We start from the raw sequence: 24,310 nt of genomic DNA on the forward strand, positions 1-24,310 counted from the left end.
ATTTCCCGAATGCATTGCCAGTGTAGTGTAGTGTAGTGTAGTGAGTAGTCCGTGTATACCAATAAACAGCTACAGATCTAAATTTAGATTTAATTCTTATTAATACGAGTGACGTATCTTAAGGATGGAATGTGTATGCTGTATAGATTATCGGGGGGATAACTTCAATTTCAACTTCAGTTGACCTGTGATAATTTAAATAACCTACGAAACAGACAGTGGTTAAGCCGGTCATATCAACAATTAAGAGTTCAGAGTTGTAAAATAGAAAATTAGTCCTTAGTAATTGTTTTCTCCACCACTATAAATTTGTGATTGTCCATTTAAAAAAAACGGTTTGGTAACTTCTGCTTAAGGTTCAATGGTTCTAAATCTAGACCTGGTAGGGCGTACGAATTGTACCTGTGGTCACCACAGCATGATCGTAAGAGGCGACTAAATCGGGATATTATCCTTTCTCTTCTTTCTTAACAACTTTATCTTTCCTAATTCCCCTATTGATAATACCTCACTTTTAACTGAGCGATCGCCAATCTTAAGAAGACTTTAGGAAACACCTACTAGTATTTTTTGGGGAGTGGGGCGACTGGTTTGCCCGCTATCGGTGTAATATTATCGGATGGGGTGTCCTGCTGGGTGTCTTCGACTTCGACAATATGCTTTAGTGACGTAACATTTTGAGGACGACCTCAGTCAAACTTGGCATACCACAGCCTTCAAAAACACACATTCACCACACACATGCATAAATGACCATAGCTGTTGATAAAACTCATTCAAAACCAAAAAGAGAAATGTTTACAAATATCAAATTTGATTGATTGATTTATTTTATGATAGTTGACAATGATAGTTGACGGACTGTTGGGTATATAAACTTCACTTACGTTCATATCATGGCGATCCGAGGGACCTTATAATACCGGAGGTTTACACCTCTATTGCTTGCTCGGAGAGCGTCAACGGTAGTGACGGAAGGGAGATAACTCTTCTTGCTTTAGAAAAAAATAACTTCGTAGTTTGGAGCGACGTCCCTTCTCGCAACCTCGAATAAAATGGATGCGCGAGAAACTGACGACACCAATATAGATGTAGATAATCGCAAGATCTAAAATTATATATATACCAGTTTGATATTTCTGCTCCTTTTATTTTAATTAGTTATTTTTCTTCCTGTGTCGTTTAAAATTCATCATCGCCGACAGCCTATACACTGCTTGTATTAAAATGCATAGAATTGCACCCATGGCATAGAATTGTCTAATTAACATCAACAAATACGTTATAGAAAATATCTAATTTACACCAACAAATGACACCCCGGTATAGAAAATAACTAATTACCACCAACAAATGTAATCTACGGTATAGACAATACATTGTATCTAATTAACACCAACAAATGACACCCACGGTATAGACAATACATTGTATCTAATTAACACCAACAAATGACATATTCGAATCGGTATAGAAAATAGCTAATTACCAGCAACTAAAAACTTAACGTGTTCAGCTCGATATATCATGTTCTGTACCCGGAAGTAACCGAGATAGCAATGCTCCAATGATTGGTCCAAATGATTTATTTCCAACCAGTGTTAAACAGACAAACACGTGATAAAAATACCCATAACGTTTTGTGTATTTTCCCAATCCAACCAATCACACGAATGAAGTAAAGCCACGAATTTACTCCTCACAAACACGTGCTTTGTATAATTTTCAATTCATTCACAATAAATCTGCCACAAAAGACCATCATCAACAATGACTATATACATATACATTTCTATCTAAGATTTAAATGACCTCTGGATTGAGAAGCGACATGAAATGTTGCTTGAGTAGCGATATCGTGTTGTTTGAGTAGCGATATGACGTGTTGTTTGAGTAGCGATATGACGTGTTGTTTGTGTAGCGACATGACGTGTTGTTTGTGTAGCGACATGACGTGTTGTTTGAGTAGCGATATGATGTGTTGTTTGAGTAGCGATATGGCGTGTTTGTGTAGCGACATGACATGTTGTATGAGTAGCGACATGACGTGTTGTTTGAGTAGCGACATGAGTTTTTTGAGTAGCGACATGACGTGTTGTTTGAGTAGCGATATGGCGTTGTTTGAGTAGCGATATGACGTGTTGTTTGAGTAGCGACATGACACGTTGTTTGAGAAGCGATATGAGGTGTTGTTTAAGTAGCGATATGACGTGTTGTTTGTGTAGCGACATGATGTGTTGTTTGAGTAGCGACATGACGTTTTTTGAGTAGCGACATGACTTGTTGTTTGAATAACGACATGACTTATTGTTTGAGTAGCGACATGACGTGTTGTTTGAGTAGCGACATGACGTGTTGTTTGAGTAGCGACATGACACGTTGTTTGAGAAGCGATATGAGGTGTTGTTTAAGTAGCGACATGAGGTGTTGTTTGAATAACGACATGACGTGTTGTTTGAGTAGCGACATGACGTTTTTTGAGTAGCGACATGACGTTTTTTGAGTAGCGACATGACGTGTTGTTTGAGTAGCGATATGGCGTTGTTTGAGTAGCGATATGACGTGTTGTTTCAGTAGCGACATGACACGTTGTTTGAGAAGCGATATGAGGTGTTGTTTAAGTAGCGATATGACGTGTCGTTTGAGTAGCGATATGACGTGTTGTTTGATTAGCGATAGGACATGTTGTTTGATTAGCGATAGGACGTGTTGTTTGATTAGCGATAGGACGTGTTGTTTTGGTAGCGATATGACGTTTTGTTTGAGTTAGAATACTACTGAGGTTTTAGTGTAAAAGTTCATCACTCACTTTGTTCGTTTGCATAGAGATAGACTGGGGGGGGGGGGGGGGGGGGGGGGGGGGGGGGGGGGGGGGGGGGGATATGGCAAAACAAGACAACAATTTCATTTCTTCGACAATTTTATTAAAGTCATTAATAGGATAAGATGGTAGACATGAAAGACTGCACCTGTGTAAACAAAGAAATCAGGCTATTGATAGATTGTCGCTCACCGATCGGCACCTTATCCGACTCTCACTGTAACTTGTAAACTCCTCTGAGGAAAGTACAGAACTTAACAAGGTAGCTTACCTAGGTAGGGACTAGAACATATACACAACATCACCTATGTTTTAGACTTGGCCATGTTTGATAATCTTTGTTTAACAAACTTTAATGAAGAAGGGGAAATCTGGAACAAGCCAAAAATCATGTTTTATAAGTGTTACTTACATCAGCTTCGTATTCAAGAGAATATTATATACCGCCTGTTCTCTAGGGTAGCACTTCAGGAATATCACAGCATACAATCCCCAGAATAATAAAGTAAATAATCAGGAAATTCCCTCCAAAAATAGCAAATGAGATAATGAGGGAATCCCTTCAAAAATAGCAAATGAGATAATGAGGGAATCCCTTCAAAAATAGCAAAGGAGATAATGAGGGAATCCCTTCAAAAATAGCAAAGGAGATAATGAGGGAATCCCTTCAAAAATAGCAAAGGAGATAATGAGGGAACCCCTTCTAAAATAGCAAAGTAAATAATTAAGAAATTCCCTCCAAAAATAGCAAAGGAGATAATTGGGGAATCCCTCCGTTAAATAGCAAAGGAAATATAATCCTGGCAGAAATGCTATAAAATACTATCTCTCTCTCTAACTCTCTCCCCTTTTTTATAAAAAAATATATGCACACATACATGAAAAAATATTCTACCCTTATATTCATATGCAATCATTGTTACCTCATCAACGCTTATAAATATTTACTAAGAGATCGATTTGACTTTCTAACTGAACTTGAGGTGGTACTGCAATATACTAACTACATCAAACATTTCAAAGTATATCTAGACATCTTTGGCTTAGGTATGAAATGATGAAAATCTTCATTGTCAAACAAGTTTGAATTTCCTCACTGCTGGAACCAATCACCATGACATGTAGTCTTAGTTCCTGGTCTCTTTAGGAATGGTATGCGTTGTATGTTCCTTCCCATAATGCACCTGAATGCTTCAGACATCTGAAATATAATATCACATATTAATGGCAAATGGGAGATAACTCCAGAAAAAAGTTATTGTCTGGGATTTGGTTTGTTTTTGTTTAACGTCCTATTAACAGCCATAGTCATTTAAGGACGTGTCAGGTTTGTGAGGTGGAGGAAAGCCGGAGTACCTGGAGAAAAACCACCGGCCTACGGTCAGTACCTGGCAACTGCCCCACGTAGGTTTCGAACTCGCAACCTAGAGGTACAGGGCTAGTGTTAAAGTGTCGGGACACCTTAACCACCCGGCCACCATGGCCCCTTATTGTCTGGGTCCTTACTGTATATTTTTTAAAATGTGAGAGAGATTTCAGCTAGGTTATTATGAAAAACATATAACTATCCCACATGCAGCATTTGAAAGAATTCTTTAACAGTTTATTACAGCGTAACGGAAAGTGAAGGGACAGGCCTCTTATATGACAATGAAAGGTGAAGGGACTGGCTTATTATAGGACAATGAAAGGCGAATTGGAGGCTTATTACAGGGCAATGAATTTTGCCTTTATTATAATGTAATGAACAAGCGTGAAATTGTTACCAGGCATGGCCTTTTTGGCGTACAACAGACAGGTACATGATTAACCTGATGATATTCTTGAAGGCAGACCTATGATTTACCTGACGATACTTGAAGGCAGACCTATGATTTACCTGACGATACTTGAAGGCAGACCTATGATTTACCTGACAATACTTGAAGGCAGACCTATGAATAACCTAATGATATTCTTGAAGGCAGACCTACGATTTACCTGACGATACTTGAAGGCAGACCTATGATTTACCTGACGATATTTGAAGGCAGACCTATGATTTACCTGACGATGCTTGAAGGCAGACCTATGATTTACCTGACGATACTTGAAGGCAGACCTATGATTTACCTGATGATATCCTTGAAGGCAGACTTTTGATTTACCTGATGATATCCTTGAAGACAGACCTATGATTTACCTGACGATACTTGAAGGCAGACCTATGATTTACCTGTTGATATCCTTGAAGGCAGACCTATGATTTACCTGATGATATCCTTGAAGGCAGACCTATGATTTACCTGTTGATATCCTTGAAGGCAGACCTATGATTTACCTGACGATACTTGAAGGCAGACCTATGATTTACCTGACGATATCCTTGAAGGCAGGTCTATGATTTACTTGATGATATCCTTGAAGGCAGACCTATGATTTACCTGACGATATCCTTGAAGGCAGACCTATGATTTACCTGACGATATCCTTGAAGGCAGGTCTATGATTTACTTGATGATATCCTTGAAGGCAGACCTATGATTTACCTGACGATATCCTTGAAGGCAGAACGATGATTTACCTGACGATATCCTTGAAGGCAGAACGATGATTTACCTGACGATATCCTTGAAGGCAGAACGATGATTTACCTGACGATATCCTTGAAGGCAGATACATGATTTACCTGATGATATCCTTGAAGGCAGACTTTTGATTTACCTGACGATACTTGAAGGTAGACCTATGATTTACCTGGTGATATCCTTGAAGGCAGACCTATGATTTACCTGACGATACTTGAAGGCAGACCTATGATTTACCCGACGATATCCTTGAAGGCAGACCTATGATTTACCAGGTGATATCCTTGAAGGCAGACCCATGATTTACCTGACGATATCCTTGAAGGCAGACCCATGATTTACCTGACGATGTCCTTGAAGGCAGACCCATGATTTACCTGACGATGTCCTTGAAGGCAGACCTATGATTTACCTGACGATATCCTTGAAGGCAGACCTATGATTTACCTGATGATATCCTTGAAGGCAGACCCATGATTTACCTGACGATATCCTTGAAGGCAGACATGATTTACCTGACGATACTTGAAGGCAGACCTATGATTTACCTGACGATATCCTTGAAGGCAGACCTATGATTTACCTGACGATATCCTTGAAGGCAGACCTATGATTTACCTGATGATATCCTTGAAGGCAGACCTATGATTTACCTGACGATATCCTTAAAGGCAGACCTATGATTTACCTGACGATATCCTTGAAGGCAGACCTATGATTTACCTGACGATATCCTTGAAGGCAGACCTATGATTTACCTGATGATATCCTTAAAGGCAGACCTATGATTTACCTGACAATGTCCTTGAAGGCAGACCTATGATTTACCTGACGATACTTGAAGGCAGACCTATGATTTACCTGGTGATACCCTTGAAGGCAGACCTATAATTTACCTGACGATACCCTTGAAGGCAGACCTATGATTTACCTGATAATATCCTTGAAGGCAGACCCATGATTTACCTGACGATATCCTTAAAGGCAGACCTATGATTTACCTGACGATATCCTTGAAGGCAGACCTATGATTTACCTGACGATATCCTTGAAGGCAGACCTATGATTTACCTGATAATATCCTTGAAGGCAGACCCATGATTTACCTGACGATGTCCTTGAAGGCAGACCTATGATTTACCTGACGATATCCTTAAAGGCAGACCTATGATTTACCTGATAATATCCTTGAAGGCAGACCCATGATTTACCTGACGATGTCCTTGAAGGCAGACCTATGATTTACCTGATAATATCCTTGAAGGCAGACCCATGATTTACCTGACGATACCCTTGAAGGCAGACCTATGATTTACCTGACGATATCCTTGAAGTTAGACCCATGATTTACCTGACAATATCCTTGAAGTTAGACCTATGATTTACCTGATGATATCCTTGAAGGCAGACTTTTGATTTACCTGATGATATTCTTGAAGGCAGACCTATGATTTACCTGACGATATCCTTGAAGGCTGTCCACAGTGGCTTGACCTCGTACTTAATGTCATGTTTTTTACATAGGGACTGGACGAGGGGTGCTACTTTGTACAGATTGTGGCGCGGCATCGTGGGAAACAAACTGAAAAACCATGGACACATTATATATAGATTTATTTCTGCTAGTGAAACAGAACATTTTGAGAAACACAGGTACAGCATAACTCTGGGGTATAATAGATAGAAATTAGGTTTCAATTTACTATTTATTTATAACCTCTCCGATCAAACTAAATATCAATTAGATTCATTATCCTCATAATTCCTTTTAGATTCATTTATTATAAAGGTTCAGTGACTTTTTCCTTAACATTGTTTTGAGAAATGTCAAGTTTAATGAACAATAGACATTCAGCTATAAAATGTATTCTTAGACCAGAACATGATAAAGTGAGTGATGGAACTAGTAAACAATAGTAAACAATAAACAATAGTAAACAATAAACAATAGTTAACAATAGTAAACAATAAACAATAGTTAACAATAGTAAACAATAAACAATAGTTAACAATAGTAAACAATAGTAAACAATAGTAAACAATAAACAATAGTAAACAATAGTAAACAATAGTAAACAATAAACAATAGTTAACAATTGTAAACAAGTAAACAATCGGAAACAAGTAAACAATAGTAAACAATAAATAGATCTCTTATCAGGTTGGCTTAAACAGGACATTAACTCATGAATCAATTAATCTTAATGCCACACAATTTGATAAAGACCTGTTGGATCTAGGAGAGATGAGCTCTCCGGGAAAGTTTCAGGAACCAAAGTATTCCTGTCAAACAATGGAATAACTTACTGATGCTCTATCTGGAAGTTGAGGTGGCCAGTGAACCAATCATTGAAGACAGATTTCTGGATATCACACGTAGCCTGCATCTGAAGCTTCATCCAGTGCAGGGCCTGGTCATTGTCGATGTTCATAGGGATGTGATTAGATTGAGTCACCCAGGTAAACCAGTGGCTTTCTAGACACCTGCACAGGTACCAAAATGGCATTTACAATTCTTATGAATGACATAGCTTTGTAGACAAGCATATATATATAATGCATTGCTTAATTATATATCAATTATAGAATTTATCACAATTTTTTTCATGTTGCCATTATGAAATATACACATATGAACAAATATGGTGATATATTAAAAAACTGCTTTTGAGATTTATTACTTGAAGCACTTGTTTTACAATCACATAACTCCCAGTCTTCACACAGGTAGGTTGTACAAGTCATTTTTGTGAGAATCAGTCAAACTACGACAGAATCAGCCCTGTTGATGGGATATCCAAGATGGTGGACATCGTCTGAAGTCATTTTAGTAAAATACATCAGTAATGGTTGGGGAAAGGGAGGATGGAATTAAGGCTAATATCAAACCATTTTTCTCTAAACTAGAATGTTTGGCTGTTTTCCTTACTCCCCAGTTTTTGTGGAGAATCACTAATGAAAAACACATGTTTTCATTCATTGCTTTCACTTTGATCCATCAAACTATTTTTTCTACACTAGAATGCTTGGTTGTTTTCATTTTTTTTAATTCTTCAGATTCTTGACATGTGGATATCAAAACATCATGACATTATGATGAGACATCAAGGCCTCATGACATCATGACAATGAGACATCATGGAATCATGATTGAAACATTGAGATATCATGACATAGAGGTATCATGACCTTGAGGCATCATGACCTTGAGACATTGTTACCTTGAGGCATAATGACATCAAGACATTGTGACCTTGAGACATAATGACATCAAAACATTGTGACCTTGAGACATCATTGGTATCATGATATTGAAGCATAAATATATCATGACATCATGACCTCGCGACATCATGGCATCATGACATTGTGACATTGAGTCAAAGTGTTTAGTGTTACAACAACTGATTGGCACAATGATCTGGTTGTGTGACAATCTTAACTGACTGATGGTGGAAATCTTAAGTCTGCAGGGTCACACTGATAAATCACAAAACCTCGTAGGTGATGTCCTTACCTCATCATAAAGTAGAAAACAATAGCTCCCCCTAATCCAAGCATAGGTGTAAACAGGTAAAAATACTTAAAGAAGTATATCATCACCAGGGCCAAGTCCTAAAATATAGAAAAAATATATCATTACCAGGGCCAAGTCCTAAAATATAGAAAAAATATATCATCACCAGGGCCAAGTCCTAAAATATAGAAAAAATATATCATCACCCGGTCCAAGTCCTAAAATATAGAAAAAATATATCATCACCAGGGCCAAGTCCTAAAATATAGAAAAAATATATCATCACCAGGGCCAAGTCCTAAAATATAGAAAAAACTATATCATCACCAGGGCCAAGTCCTAAAATATAGAAAAAATATATCATCACCAGGGTCAAGTCCTAAAATATAGAAAAAATATATCATCACCAGGGCCAAGTCCTAAAATATAGAAAAAACTATATCATCACCAGGGTCAAGTCCTAAAACACAAACATGTATCGGTGTGAAACATCACAATGGCCAAGTCCTAAAATACAAACACATATAATCATTACATTCGTATGTTTAGGAATTACCAAGAATTTGATTCTGGCATTTGCTAAAACAGCATAAAAACAAAAGACAATTTTAAATGTACGTACTACTGGCAGTCTGCGTGTGTAGATATGTCGGAACAGCATAAAAACAAAAGACAATTGTAGATGTACGTACTACTGGCAGTCTGCGTGTGAAGATATGTTGGAACAGCATAAAAACAAAAGACAAAGGTAAATGTACGTACTACTGGCAGTCTGCGTGTGAAGATATGTCGGAACAGCATAAAAACAAAAGACAGTTGTAAATGTACGTACAACTGGCAGTCTGCGTGTGAAGATATGTTGGAACAGCATAAAAACAAAAGACAGTTGTAAATGTACGTACTACTGGCAGTCTGCGTGTGAAGATATGTTGGAACAGCATAAAAACAAAAGACAGTTGTAAATGTACGTACAACTGGCAGTCTGCGCGTGTAGATATGTCGGAACAGCATAAACTGGAAGTACACAGGAAACAGCAATGGCGGACCAACTGTAAAGATAAAAAGTACCGTTACTCGTGGGTCAAAGTTTAGGACTGAAAAATATTTCAGGGAAAATTCAGTTCACATACAGATTCATGCTTGGTAGCAATAACACACATTATGCTGAGGTTTTTTTAAACTGTGAATTATTCATCTGAACACTGTCAAAGATCTTTATTACTGACTGTAAAAGCCTTCAGCGTCCAACATACAAAATTTCATCAATTGTTCCTAGATATATGATGTATATTTGATTGTATTCTGTGTCTGTGGTGTAATTCTGTTGTAAAATATATCAGCCTTTAAATGGGTGGATTGTCTTAAAAATCTGACAACCTCCTTCTCCGTAGAAAGAGGATAGAAAGAAAGCAAATGACTGACAAGACCAGTATTCATCATATAATCCATCTTGGCCATGTAAGCTTCCAGGGGACCTAATAAAGGTAAGCATGTATTAAAATTCTGTCAGATTTTGTCAGAATTTAAGACTGTGACTATACTTACTTAAGAAGAAATATTTATGTTGTAAGTTATATCCATCTTGGCCAATGTAGGCTTTAAGGGGAACTAATAAAGGTAAGCATGTATTAAAATTCTGTCAGATTTTTTCAGAATTTAGGATTGTGATTTTACTTACTTAAGAAGAAATATCTATGTTGTAAGTTGAATGGCATGAATTTTCTCCTTGTTTTCGCAACCTGAAAGTTAATTAAAATTAAAATTGAATATAGACAGAGAGAAACATTTAAATATATTTTGTAAGCATTAAGTTAAACATTACAAGTATATGTATACATATATAATCAAACACCAGTTTAAGGTTTACCTGTATAAGTGAAATACAAACATTCCATCATTATCTGCGTATTATGGAATATTTTCTTCAGTTCGGTAACTATATCCATGAATAGATTTATCACTACTAGGTTTGAGTTGTATTTGTGACATCATGGTGTCTTCTTTATCAGGCAAATGAGCAGTGAAATGTGTACACGCAGGTGTGACGTGTACAAGATTGTAATTAAATCGACAGGTCTTTCCAGCTACACTATAATTTTACATATACTGAGCTATGATGTGTACGAGATTGTACAAATCAATGGGTGACACATGTTTTTGTTACCTGAACTGGCATAACTTCTCCAATTACAAATAACTTGTCCATAGCTACATCTGGGTCTTTGTTTATCTGAAAATAAATATACAATAAATAAATAAAGATATAATTAGGATGCTTCTTTGTAATAAGGTGCTTGATCTTTGCAATATAGTGTTTGACCTTTGTAATATGGTGTTGGACCTTTGTAATAGATTGTTTGACCTTCGTAGTATGGTGTTTGACCTCTGAAACAGAGTGTATGACCTTTGTAATAGGGTGTTTGACCTTTGTAATAGAATGTTTGACCTTTGTAATAGAATGTTTGACCTTTGTAATAGAGTGAGTGACCTTTGTAGTAGGGTGTTTGACCTTTGCAATAGAGTGTTTGACCTTTTTAATAGAGTGTTTGACCTTTGTAAAAGAGTGTTTGGCCTTTGTAAAAGAGTAGTTGACCTTTGTAATATGGTGTTTGACCTTTGAAACAGAGTGTTTGACCTTTGCAATAGTGTTTGACCTTTGTTGTAGGGTGCTTGACCTTTGTAATCAAGTGGTTGACCTTTATAATCAAGTGGTTGACCTTTATAATAGAATGTTTGACCTTCGATGTAGAATATCTGACCTTTATAGCATGGTGAACACAGGGTCTGGAATTTTGTTGAACGACTTAAGACACCTAACTAATGTCATAAAATAGTCTGAGTTAGCCATTCACACATCCAAAAATTGACAGTTCAACGAAAAGTTTGGTGACTTGATTAAATATGATAAAACAAAAAACTGACTCCTATGTAGTTAAGTATTTAATCCATTTCATAAATTGAGTGTACATAACCATGATTGATGAGTTCTTAATGATTTTTAAGCACAAAATCTAAATGTCTCCTGGATATAAATATAATTAATTCACTCCTTTCTCTGGAAATTCTACAGGATGAGTACTTTTACTGGGCCTTACATGTGACCAATAGTACTGTTGTACTGTTATACATACCACATTAGGCTTGGCATGATGCTGGAAATGTAGGTGATTCCACCAATGAGGCGAGGCTCCCTGTGTAAAACAATGAACAGTTGTAAATAAAACTAACATCAAGCCACCCTCCCCTTTTCTCTTTTCTCTATTCTCCTCTCTTCTCTTTAGTTCAGTATTGACGTATTACAGAAGTATTATTCTTATAAAAACTTTTGGTCTAGACTTTGGATTGCCTGTTTCACTTAAGTACAAAGTTACAATGCAAGAGGCATAATTGACCTGTCTATTCACCTTTTCTGTTCTAAAACAAGTTTGACCATCCTCAAATGTCCTATTTGTGTTGATAGGACAAGTTTGACCATCCTCAAATGTCCTAATTGTGTTGATAGGACAAGTTTGACCATCCTCAAATGTCCTAATTGTGTTGATAGGACAAGTTTGACCATCAATAAATGTCCTAATTATGTTGATAGGACAAGTTTGACCATCCTCAAATGTCCTAATTGTGTTGATAGGACAAGTTTGACCATCAATAATTGTCCTAATTGTGTTGATAGGACAAGTTTGACCATCCTCAAATGTCCTAATTGTGTTGATAGGACAAGTTTGACCATCAATAAATGTCCTAATTATGTTGATAGGACAAGTTTGACCATCAATAATTGTCCTAATTGTGTTGATAGGACAAGTTTGACCATCCTCAAATGTCCTAATTGTGTTGATAGGACAAGTTTGACCATCAATAAATGTCCTAATTGTGTTGAGAGGACGTTAAACACATCAGTTTATACCTACCTTTACTATGCCCATCAGATAATACTGTATAAGGTGGTCTAGTGTTGAGTTCTTAAATACTGACAGGTGACCAAAGTCATGTTGTATCCATCCAGCCTGTGCCTGAAACAGTCAGAAGGAAGGAATCATTCAGAGAAGAAACATCAATGGGAAAAGGCAAATCACCAGGAGGAGGGAAATCCTTGGGAGGGGGGACCATCAGGGGAGAGAAACCATCACCATGTAAAACATCAGGGGAAGGGGAATCGTCAGGGGAGGGAAACCATCAGGGAGAAGGAAACCATCAAGGGGAGGGGAACCATCAGGGGGAAGGAAACCATCAGCGGAGGGAAATCATCAGGGGAGGGAAACCATCAGGGGGAGGGAAACCATCAGCGGAGGGAAATCATCAGGGGAGGGAAACCATCAGGGGAGGGAAACCATCAGGGGAGGGAAACCATCAGGGGGAGGGAAACCATCAGTGGGGAGGGAACCATCAGGGGGAAGGAAACCATCAGGGGGAAGGAAACCATCAAGGGGAGGGAAACCATCAGAGGAGGGAAACCATCAAAGAGAGGGAAACCATCAGGGGAAAGAAACCATCAGGGGAAGGAAGCCATCAGTGGGGAGGGAAACCATCGGGGGGGGGAGGGAGAGGGAAACCATCGGGGGGGAGGGAAACCATCAGGGGGAAGGAAACCATCAAGGGGAGGGAAACCATCAGAGGAGGGAAACCATCAAGGAGAGGGAAACCATCAGGGGAAGGAAGCCATCAGTGGGGAGGGAAACCATCGAGGGGGAGGGGGAGGGAAACCATCAGGGGGAGGGAAACCATCAGGGGAGGAAAACCATCAGGGGGAGGGAAACCATCAGGGGGAAGGAAACCATCAAGGGGAGGGGAACCATCGGGGGGAAGGAAACCATCAGGGGGAGGGAAACCATCAGAGGAGGGAAATCATCAGGGGAGGGAAACCATCAGGGGAGGGAAACCATCAGTGGGGAGGAAAACCATCTGGGGGAGGGAAACCATCAGCGAGAGGGAAACCATCAGGGGAAAGAAACCATCAGGGGGAAGGAAGCCATCAGTGGGGAGGGAAACCATCGGGGGGAGGGAAACCATCAGGGGGAGGGAAACCATCAGAGGAGGGAAATCATCAGAGGAGGGAAATCATCAGGGGGAAGGAAACCATCAGTGGGGAGGGAAACAATTAGGGGAAAACCATCAGGGGGAGGGAAACAATCAGGGTGAGGGAAACCATCAGGGGGGAACAATCAGGTGGAGGGAAATCGTCAGAAGGAACAGAAACTATCAGCGGGAAGGAAACCATCAGGGGGAGGGAAAACATCAGAAGGAACAGAAACCATCAGAGGAGGGAAATCATCAGGGGGAAGGAAACCATCAGTGGGGGGGGGGGGGGGGGGAAACAATCAGGGGGAGGGAAACCATCGGGGAAAACCATCAGGGGGAGAGAAATAGTCAGAAGGAACAGAAACCATCAGGGGGAGGGAAACCATCAGGGGGAAGGAAACCATCAGTGGGGGGGGGGGGGGGAACCATCAGGGGGAGAGAAATCATCAGGGGAGGGAAACCATCAGGGGGAGGGAAACCATCAATGAGATGGAAACCATCAGGGGGAGGGAAATCATCAGAGGAGGGAAATCATCAGGGGGAAGGAAACCATCAGTGGGGAGGGAAACAATCAGGGGAAAACCATCAGGGGAAGGAAACCATCAGGGGGAGGGAAACCATCAGGGGGAGGGAAATCATCAGGGGGAGTGAAACCATTAGGGGGGAAACCATCAAGGGGAGGGAAATCATCAGGGAGAGGGAAACCATCAAGGAGATGGAAACAATCAGGGAAAGGGAAACCATCAGGGAGAGGGAAACCATCAAGGGAGGGAAATCATCAGGGGGAGGGAAACCATCAGGGAGAGGGAAACCATCAAGGAGATGGAAACCAACAGGGGGAAGGAAACCATCAGGGGGAGGGGAATCATCAGGGGAAGGAAACCATCAGGGAGAGGGAAACCATCAGGGGAGGGAAATCATCAGGGGGAGGGAAACAATCAGGGGGAGGGAAATCGTCAGAAGGAACAGAAACCATCAGTGGGAGGGAAACCATCAGGGAGAGGGAAACTATCAGGACAGGGAAACCATCAGCAAGAGGGAAACCATCAGGGGGAAATCTTCACGGGGAAGGAAACCATCAGTGGGGAGGGAAACCATCGGGGGGGGGGGGAAACCATCAGAGGGAGGGAAACCATCAGGGGGAAGGAAACTACAGGGGGAGAGAAATTGTCAGTGGAGGGAAACCATCAGGGGGAGGGAAACAATCAGGGGGAGGGAAACCATCAGGGGGAGTGAAACCATCAGGGGGAGGGAAACCATCAGGGGGAGTGAAACCATCAGGGGGAGGGAAACCATCAGGAGGAGGGAAACCATCAGAGGAGGGAAATCATCAGGGGGAGTTAAATCAGAGGAGAGCATCATTTTTTTACTGAATATTATCATGGATTTTTTACCTGTACAGCGGCTGCACACACTAAGGATATCAAGTACGGTACCCAGCCTGTCCCGAAGTACGCCATCACCAGGTAAGATAAAGACTCCAGAACAAATACCTGTACCATCATTACCAAAAAGAAAATGTAACTTGGTTCGTAGTATCCCTGTCAAAATAAAACAAAAATCATCTCTCAAAATCTGTTGACCTCAACATTACCAGATGTAATCTCCATCGTGAAAATTTCGGAAATAAAATAAATAATCAATTTATCAGTGATATGATTTGCCCAGTACCACTGTAAATAATATTTGTGTTATGTAGGTATAATTATATTTTCCTTTACCTGTAGATGTAACCCTGGTAAATACAAGCTGCAATATACCGCTCGGCTAGAGAGACCTTCTCTTCAGCTCGATATTTAACCCTGGTAAATACTAGCTGCAATATACCGCTCGGCATAGAGAGACCTTCTCTTCAGCTCGATATTTAACCCTGGTAAATACTAGCTGCAATATACCGCTCGGCTAGAGAGACCTTCTCTTCAGCTCGATATTTAACCCTGGTAAATACTAGCTGCAATATACCGCTCGGCATAGAGAGACCTTCTCTTCAGCTCGATATTTAACCCTGGTAAATACTAGCTGCAATATACCGCTCGGCTAGAGAGACCTTCTCTTCAGCTCGATATTTAACCCTGGTAAATACTAGCTGCAATATACCGCTCGGCTAGAGAGATCTTCTCTTTAGCTCAATCAGTAGAGCGTAAGACAGAGGTCCTGGGTTTGATCCCTAGTGGAGGCAGTGATTTAAATTCAATTAACCATGTGCTTTGTTACATATAATGTTCCTGCATCCCCAATATCCTCATGATTAACTCACTATGACAATAAATTTCTTGGCCTCTCATCTATTGTGTCATTTCCTATTAAATCACAATTGAAATCTACCTGATACCACGTTTTTTTCTTTGAAGTTTTCCATATCTAATATACATGAAATGTATCTCCTTTTTAATGTTACCACACATACAGAGGACTACAACAGCCCAGTCAGTAAACCACTCAGTTAAAGAACCTCAGGTCAACACTTGACATGTGCGGTTTGTTTCAAGGAGCATATACATGTATATATCACAGACAGTCCTGTACTGTCATGGTTGTGTCCTTGGGCAAAGCGATTTTCATTATCACTCTAGTAAACATGAGAGGGGCCTCCCGTGTGTTTTCAGCTATTAAAAGTGTAGATGGAGACCCAGCCTCACTCTGGCTGTTGTTTAAGCTTATATCCATATCTAGTACATTATTTTTGTCAATGTTTCCCATATCTGATATGTGAAACCTCTTTGTCTATGTTTACCATATCTATTATGTGAAACCTGTCACCTTTGTCAATGTTTCCCATATATATTATGTGAAACCTATCACCTTTGTCAATGTTTCCCATATATATTATGTGAAACCTATCATCTTTGTCTATGTTTCCCATATCTGATATGTGAAACTTATCACCTTTGTAAATGTTTCCCATATATATTATGTGAAACCTATCACCTTTGTCAATGTTTCCCATATATATTATGTGAAACCTATCATCTTTGTCTATGTTTCCCATATCTGATATGTGAAACTTATCACCTTTGTCTATGCTTCCCATATCTATTATGTGAAACTTATCAAATTTTCCAATATTTCCCATATCTATAATGTGAAACTTTTCACCTTTGTCAATGTTTCCCATATCTGATGTGAAACCTATCACCTTTGCCAAAGTTTCCCATATCTGATATGTGAAACCTATCACCTTTGTCAATGTTTCCAATATCTGATATGTGAAACCCATCACCTTTGTCTATGTTTCCCATATCTAATATGTGAAACCTGTCACCTTTGTCAATGCTTCCCATATCTGATATGTGAAACCCATCACCTTGTCTATGTTTCCCATATCTATTATGTGAAACCTGTCACCTTTGTCAATGTTTCCCATATCTGATATGTGAAACCTTTCACCTTTGTCTATGTTTCCCATATCTGATATGTGAAACTTATCACCTTTGTCAATGTTTCCCATATCTATTATGTGAAACTTATCAAATTTTCCAATATTTCCAATATCTATAATGTGAAACTTTTCACCTTTGTCAATGTTTCCCATATCTGATGTGAAACCTATCACCTTTGCCAAAGTTTCCCATATCTGATATGTGAAACCTATCACCTTTGTCAATGTTTCCAATATCTGATATGTGAAACCCATCACCTTTGTCTATGTTTCCCATATCTATTATGTGAAACCTGTCACCTTTGTCAATGCTTCCCATATCTGATATGTGAAACCCATCACCTTGTCTATGATTCCCATATCTATTATGTGAAACCTGTCACCTTTGTCAATGCTTCCCATATCTGATATGTGAAATCTATCACCTTTGTCAATGTTTCCCATATCTATTATTTGAAACTTATTACTTTTGTCTATGCTTCCCATATCTGATATGTGAAACCTTTCACCTTTGTCTATGTTTCCCATATCTGATATGTGAAACTTATCACCTTTGTCAATGTTTCCCATATCTATTATGTGAAACTTATCAAATTTTCCAATATATCCCATATCTATAATGTGAAACTTTTCACCTTTTTCAATGTTTCCCATATCTATTATGTGAAACCTTTCACCTTTGTCAATGCTTCCCATATCTAATATGTGAAACCTATCACCTTTGTCAATGTTTCCCATATCTGATATGTGAAACCTTTCACCTTTGTCAATGTTTCCCATATCTGATATGAAAAACCTATCACCTTTGTCAATGTTTCCCATATCTGATATGTGAAGCTTATCATCTTTGTCAATGTTTCCCATATCTGATATGTGAAACCTCTCACATTTTTCAATATTTCCTGTATTTATGTGAGACCTACCTTTTTCTTGACTGTCTCACATAGAGTTCGGAAATCATCATCCAGACAAGATTGCCGATAATCCTCCACATTTCCGACATGGATTGGACTAAGAAATTTCTTCACTGTGGCCAGATCATTGTGAAAGGCTTTAAAAGCCTCCTATAATAAACAATGATAATATTCTAATATTGTAACCTTGGAAATTTTATATTCTTGAACAAATCATACTGTATTGTAAGTATTGTATTAACACACATATACAATGTTGAAAAAATATCGGCGTTTATCACCGATCGTTGTTGGACACAAAATGATACTTTGTTTTATTCGATCATTTCAAGTAGGATTTTTATTGTTGGGACCAAATTTTCACTTCGTATTATCAGAGTTTTTCGTGTTTTCCGAATTCAAGTTTTCCGAGTTTTTTTTTTACTAGGATAAAGAGCAAATTCGGTCGGGACTGACAAAGTACTTTGAGTGAAGCGGGGTATTCAAGTTTTCCGAGTTCGAGTTAATGAAGTTCCACTGTATATACACTTTCATTCCAACATTTATCTATGACATATTATTATGCCAAAATTCTAACATAATTAGGCGCAAGGGGCAGACTCAGCTCACTAAACAAACAACAGATATTAATTACCCCTCGACTCCGTGTAGGATGGTCTGTAATGTACTGTATTACGTAGAGTGTACGAGCTACAAGAGTCAGACGAGGGGCAAATAAATACACACATAAGGCCATTCATCTGGTATTACTACACAAATACTGGAAAATTTCTTCATGCTTACATATGAATAGATAGTAAATTTCGTCCTTGATATTTTTTCGCTATATATAAATGAATATTCTTTCATGTTTCGTGATACTGTGCCATTTTCCTTTCTCAATCAGAATTTTTTTTATTTTTTTTTTTTAAATTTTTTTTTTGTACTGAATTATATTATATATACATGTATATACTATTCATTTCAGATAATTTCATTAGATAGTGTTCAAATCCAAATTGTGTTTTAAATATTAAGTAGGTTTACACAAACCCTCTTGATTTTCAAAGTTTAAAAAAAATTTCTGTATAAATTGGTCTTTGATAGGGTACTTCATTCATTATTATAGAAACTGTCAATCATATGTAAATTATCAAAAATGTTTGAGTAACCATATTCATCAAAAATATTTTTTTTTACAAAGGTTATCCATTTAAAGGTGTGTATACTCCTTCAGAATGTAACTTTAAAGTTAATTAGCATTACTAATTAATTTGTTTTCATTTAAAAAAAAAAAAGTCTATTCCAGAAAGAAATTAATTTGATTTTCAGTAGAAATCTTCAAAATTCGCTTAAAACCAAATAAAAAATGGAGTTCTACTTCTGCACAGTCACTCTATGAGTCATTGTTGAACAATGGATTATGTATAGTCAAAACTGTGTGAATACGCTTGTAGAAATTGTTTGTTTGATATGAAGTAGAATCAATTCACCTGTACAGATATGTTAATCCCTCCAGGTACACACCTAGCAACACCTGTAACGACCATTTAACACACCACAGCTAAACTGTACTATCTACAACAGTGTAAGCTCACAGTTACAATATCAAAGCTTTTCCACCCACAGTGAAATATTCCAACAAGGGGCCCAATGGGCCTGAATTGATCACCTGCTATCTGATTATCCTTTTTATATATATAAACATAATTAAGAACAAGTGTATCAGAGACTAGATATAAGATCTCAGGATCTTGCACTTATTTGAAAAGGTGACTTTTTAATATTTTGGCCAATTTAAATCTTTCGAAATTAAATTATGGTCAAGGTCATTCATTTGAACAAACTTGGTAGCCCTTCACCCCAGCATGCTACAGACCCAATATCAAGTCCCTCGGCCTCTTAGTTATTAAGAAAGAGTTGTTTAAGAATTTCAGCCTATCCAACCCCTATGACCTTGAATGTCAGTCAAGGTCATTCATTTGAACAAACTTGGTAGCTCTTCACCCCAGCATGCTACAGACCCGATATCAAGTCCCTGGGCCTCTTAGTTATTAAGAAAGAGTTGTTTAAGAATTTTAGCCTATCCAACCCCTATGACCTTGAATGTCAGTCAAGGTCATTCATTTGAACAAACGTGGTAGCCCTTCACCTCAACATGCTATAGACTCAATATCAACTCCCTACAACTCTTTGTTATTGAGAAGAAGTCGTTTAAAGATTTTGCCTATTTGACCCCTGTGACCTTGAATGCAGGTCAAGGCCATTCATTTGAACAATAATTATTTATATATATAATGACATGGCCGTGAATATTACGTGGTAGAATGGGTCAGTTATATGGTAAACAGGCATTATACATGTAAAGTAATGTGCATGATTTCTCAGAATGTACCAAATAGAAAATCAGAATGAGTTCTAGTTAAAATAAAATTTATAGTACCCAAACTAAGATCTTTTATAGCAACCAAACTAAGATCTTTTATAGTCCCAAACTAAGATATTTTTACTACCCAAACCAAGATCTACTGAAAATTAATGCTGTATATAATATCCTCTTATGAATTTGACATCTTACATATATTGTACATGGGGTTTCCCTATAGTGAATGATCTGATAAATTTAAGATAGACATGTGTACAAAATGTATAAAAAATTCTCTCTATGATCAAATTATGGAAAACTTTTTATCAATTGATAAAACATGTTTTTTTCACACATTAAAAAAAAAGAAAAAGAATTGAAATGCAAAATTTAAATTAAATTTTACTGACTAATAATGGTAATTTGACATAAACACTTACAGTGGCGTCCTGTCCTGCATAGTGACTGATGACCCGGGAGCCTCCAGGGTGTCTTCCTGCCCACTTCGTTATATTGTACACCTGTCCATCAATAACTAACCATTTATCGTCAGGTTTGTTGTGTCCCTGAACCTCTCTCCATGTGAGTGTGTCACCGCCCTGCTTCCCTCCACGACCCATGGGAACTTCTTATCCCAGAATATCCTAGAAATATGTTTGGTGTACCTTTATTCCAACAAAAAAAAAAATTATATGCACAGGATATTCTATGTAATGACTCATTTGCTACTGTATAATTTTGACACATTTGATTTACTTGTAATACCAAATTATCAAAGATTATCACTATAAAGAATTAACACATCCTCATATCTATCAGGTGTAAAAAAAGTGTAATTAGTCAGAGCAATCATAATTAGTCACAATGCTTCTAGTGCAAAAACTGCTAAAATATGATTACCATTAAAATAAGATTACCACTAAAACATAACCACTAAAATAAGATTATCGCTGAAATTAGATTACTAATATAATAAGATAACCACTAAAATAATACCAACACATTAATAATATTAACGCTAAAGTCAGATTACCACTAATAATAGAATAAATCTGAACTAAGATTACCACTAAAATTAGATTAATTACCACTAAAATAAATTACCACTTAAATAACATAACCACTAAAATAAGATTACTGCTAAAATTGGATAACCGCTAAAATTAGACAACCGCTAAAACTAGATAACCGCTAAAATCAAATTGCCACTTAAATAAGATTACCACTAATGATATTGCCACTAAAATAAGATTATCGCTAAAACCAGATTACCGCTAAGATAAGATTACCGCTAATCATAAGGTTACCATTACAACACAGAACCGCTAAAATGATATTACCACTAAAATAAGATGACAACTTAAATAGAATGACCACTAAAATCAGATTACCACTGAACCATATGACAACTTCAGTAAGATTACCGCTAAATTAAAATTACCACTAAAACATATAATCGCTATAATAAGATTATGACTGAAATAAGATAACCACTTAAATTATATTACCAATAATATCAGATAACCACTACAATAAAATGACCACTAAAATCAGATTACCACTAAATTAGGATTACTACTACAGTTAGGCTACCGCTAAAATAAGTTTACCACAAAAATAAGATTACCACTTAAATAAGATTACCATTTAAATAAGATTACCACAAAAACATATTACCGCTAAAATTAGATAACCGCAAAAATAAGATACTAAAGTATCACTGAAATAAGATAACCACTAAAATCAGTTACCAATAAAATCGAATTAGAAATGAAATCAGATTACCACTAAAACATAATACCGCTTAAAGAATATTATCACTAAAATAGGATTACAGATAAATTAGATTACTGCTAAAATATAATTACCGCTAAGAAAAGATTACCGCTAAATAAGATCAATGTTAAAATAAGATTACCGCTAAACTTAAAATTACCGCTAAACTTAAAATTACCGCTAAAATAAGATTACCGCTAAAAAATAAGATTACCGCTAAAATAAGATTACCACTAAAATAAGATTACCGCTAACATAGGATTACCGCTAAAATAAGATTACCACTAAAATAAGATTACCGCTAAAATAAGATTACCGCTAAAAAGTTCATCACTAAAATAAGATTAAAGACGGAATTAGATTACTGCTAAACTACGATTATCGCTAAAATACTGTCATCACTAATATACGATTACCGCTAGGTAAAGATTACCGCTTAATAAGATAACTGCTAAAATAAGATAATCACTAAAATAAGATTACCGCTAAAAGAAGATTACCGCTAAAAAGTTCATCACTAAAATAAGATTACCGATGAAATTAGATTACTGCTAAAATACGATTACCGCTAAAATACTATCATCACTAAAACAAGATTACCACTAAGATTAGATTACCACTTAAACATATTACCTCTAAGATAAGATTATCACTAAAATAAGATTACCACTAAAATAAGATTACAGCTTAAATAAGATTATCTCTAAAATAAGATGATCGCTTAAGTATGTTCATTTACAGTATGTCTCACTATTATCCCCTTCTTGCCTCTAAAATCATAATGTTCATATCTTTGGCTACTGAACTAAAATAGCAAAGGGAAAGACTCTTCGCTGCTGAAATAGGATGATTAGAAACATATTTTGATACAAAACTTTAAGCATATTGATCAAAAAAGTTGCTTTCGACCTTACAACGACCAAGTTGGTATACGTGATTCATCGCAGCATGATCATCCTAAAAAACAGAAATTTAACGAATAAATCCAAACAAATTGACGTATTACAGATGTCATTCCCAGGCATTTTTTCAGGAAATCCCTACGTAAATGACACGTGTATCCATTACCCAGTAATTTACCTATCACCTATACACGGCTAGGTTTGATTCCTGAATTGGACGTGAAAAGGTCACCTGCCTAACCACGTGGGTTTCCTATGGGAACTCCGGTTTCTACTCACACTAAGACCCCTTGCACTTCCTTCCAGACCAACAAGAGTGATATCATGTAGATTTTTTTTTTTTTTTTTTTTTTCAAAATTGTTCATCCACAACTAACAACAATTAAATAACATGTGATTTTTTTTTTTTACATGTTTACATTGTATACATATCATTTTCAAAAAAATAAAAATAACCGATCTCTGTTCCAAATGAGGGTCTAATATTTCGCCCTGGTTATCATTATCGATTTGTATCGAACGACGAGGATTATGGCCTGATCCGAATCAGGAAAACCCAGATATGTTTCGCTATGCATATTTGGGGCCGCACGTACACAACACTATACAAATAAGTAAAATGTTCATGTACACATCATGTGAGCTATGCGTGAATCATGCGTGCTTTAAACATTCTACTTAAGATATTAGCCGTCAACCTTTAAATGAATGGTACATGTACATAACAACCGTGTGAAAAGGCGAGACCGCCCCACCCATGCCAACCGGTACGCTAGTAATTTGTGTTACTAACATTTCAGCACAATACTCTCTTACGTAAACTAAGTTTTTTTTCGTTAGACAAGACTGCTGCGATTTATACATTAATATAATTATACGGCCTAATTGACAAGTGATAATTAATATTCTCACCTGTTTTCGTAGCTTGCTTTAACTGTAGATTATAATATTTATAATTTTCTGGCACAGAGTTCTATGGCTGTATGTTCCAGTGCAGCATTGCAGGTAATTCCCTTATAACCCGGTGTCGGCCACTGCAACAGTGTATATCAAACACGAACTCCCTTGATGTTA

At 37.4% G+C, this 24,310-nt stretch overlaps 1 protein-coding gene across 3 annotated transcripts; it reads right to left on the minus strand.

Moving 5' to 3' along the window:
* Window positions 1-2,902: 2,902 nt before the first annotated feature.
* LOC117317694 (acyl-CoA 6-desaturase-like) lies at window positions 2,903-24,310 on the minus strand. 3 transcript variants are annotated; one of them, XM_033872569.1, is made up of 13 exons: window positions 24,149-24,310; window positions 20,999-21,223; window positions 18,224-18,364; window positions 15,316-15,462; window positions 12,814-12,915; window positions 12,037-12,096; window positions 11,070-11,135; window positions 10,584-10,644; window positions 9,878-9,954; window positions 8,906-9,003; window positions 7,696-7,872; window positions 6,845-6,970; window positions 2,903-4,022 (listed from the first exon to the last, which is right to left on the minus strand). In XM_033872569.1, the coding sequence occupies exons 2-13, from the start codon at window positions 21,176-21,178 to the stop codon at window positions 3,965-3,967; spliced, it is 1,293 nt and encodes a 430-aa protein (XP_033728460.1). In that variant the 5' UTR covers window positions 21,179-21,223; window positions 24,149-24,310; the 3' UTR covers window positions 2,903-3,964. The 3 variants fall into 3 exon arrangements, with proteins under 3 accessions (XP_033728460.1, XP_033728462.1, XP_033728463.1); XM_033872571.1 differs by lacking the exon at window positions 24,149-24,310 and adding an exon at window positions 23,516-23,627; XM_033872572.1 differs by lacking the exon at window positions 24,149-24,310 and adding an exon at window positions 23,415-23,486.

Source organism: Pecten maximus, chromosome 19 (genome assembly GCF_902652985.1).
Source record: "Pecten maximus chromosome 19, xPecMax1.1, whole genome shotgun sequence".
NCBI lineage: Eukaryota > Metazoa > Mollusca > Bivalvia > Pectinida > Pectinidae > Pecten > Pecten maximus.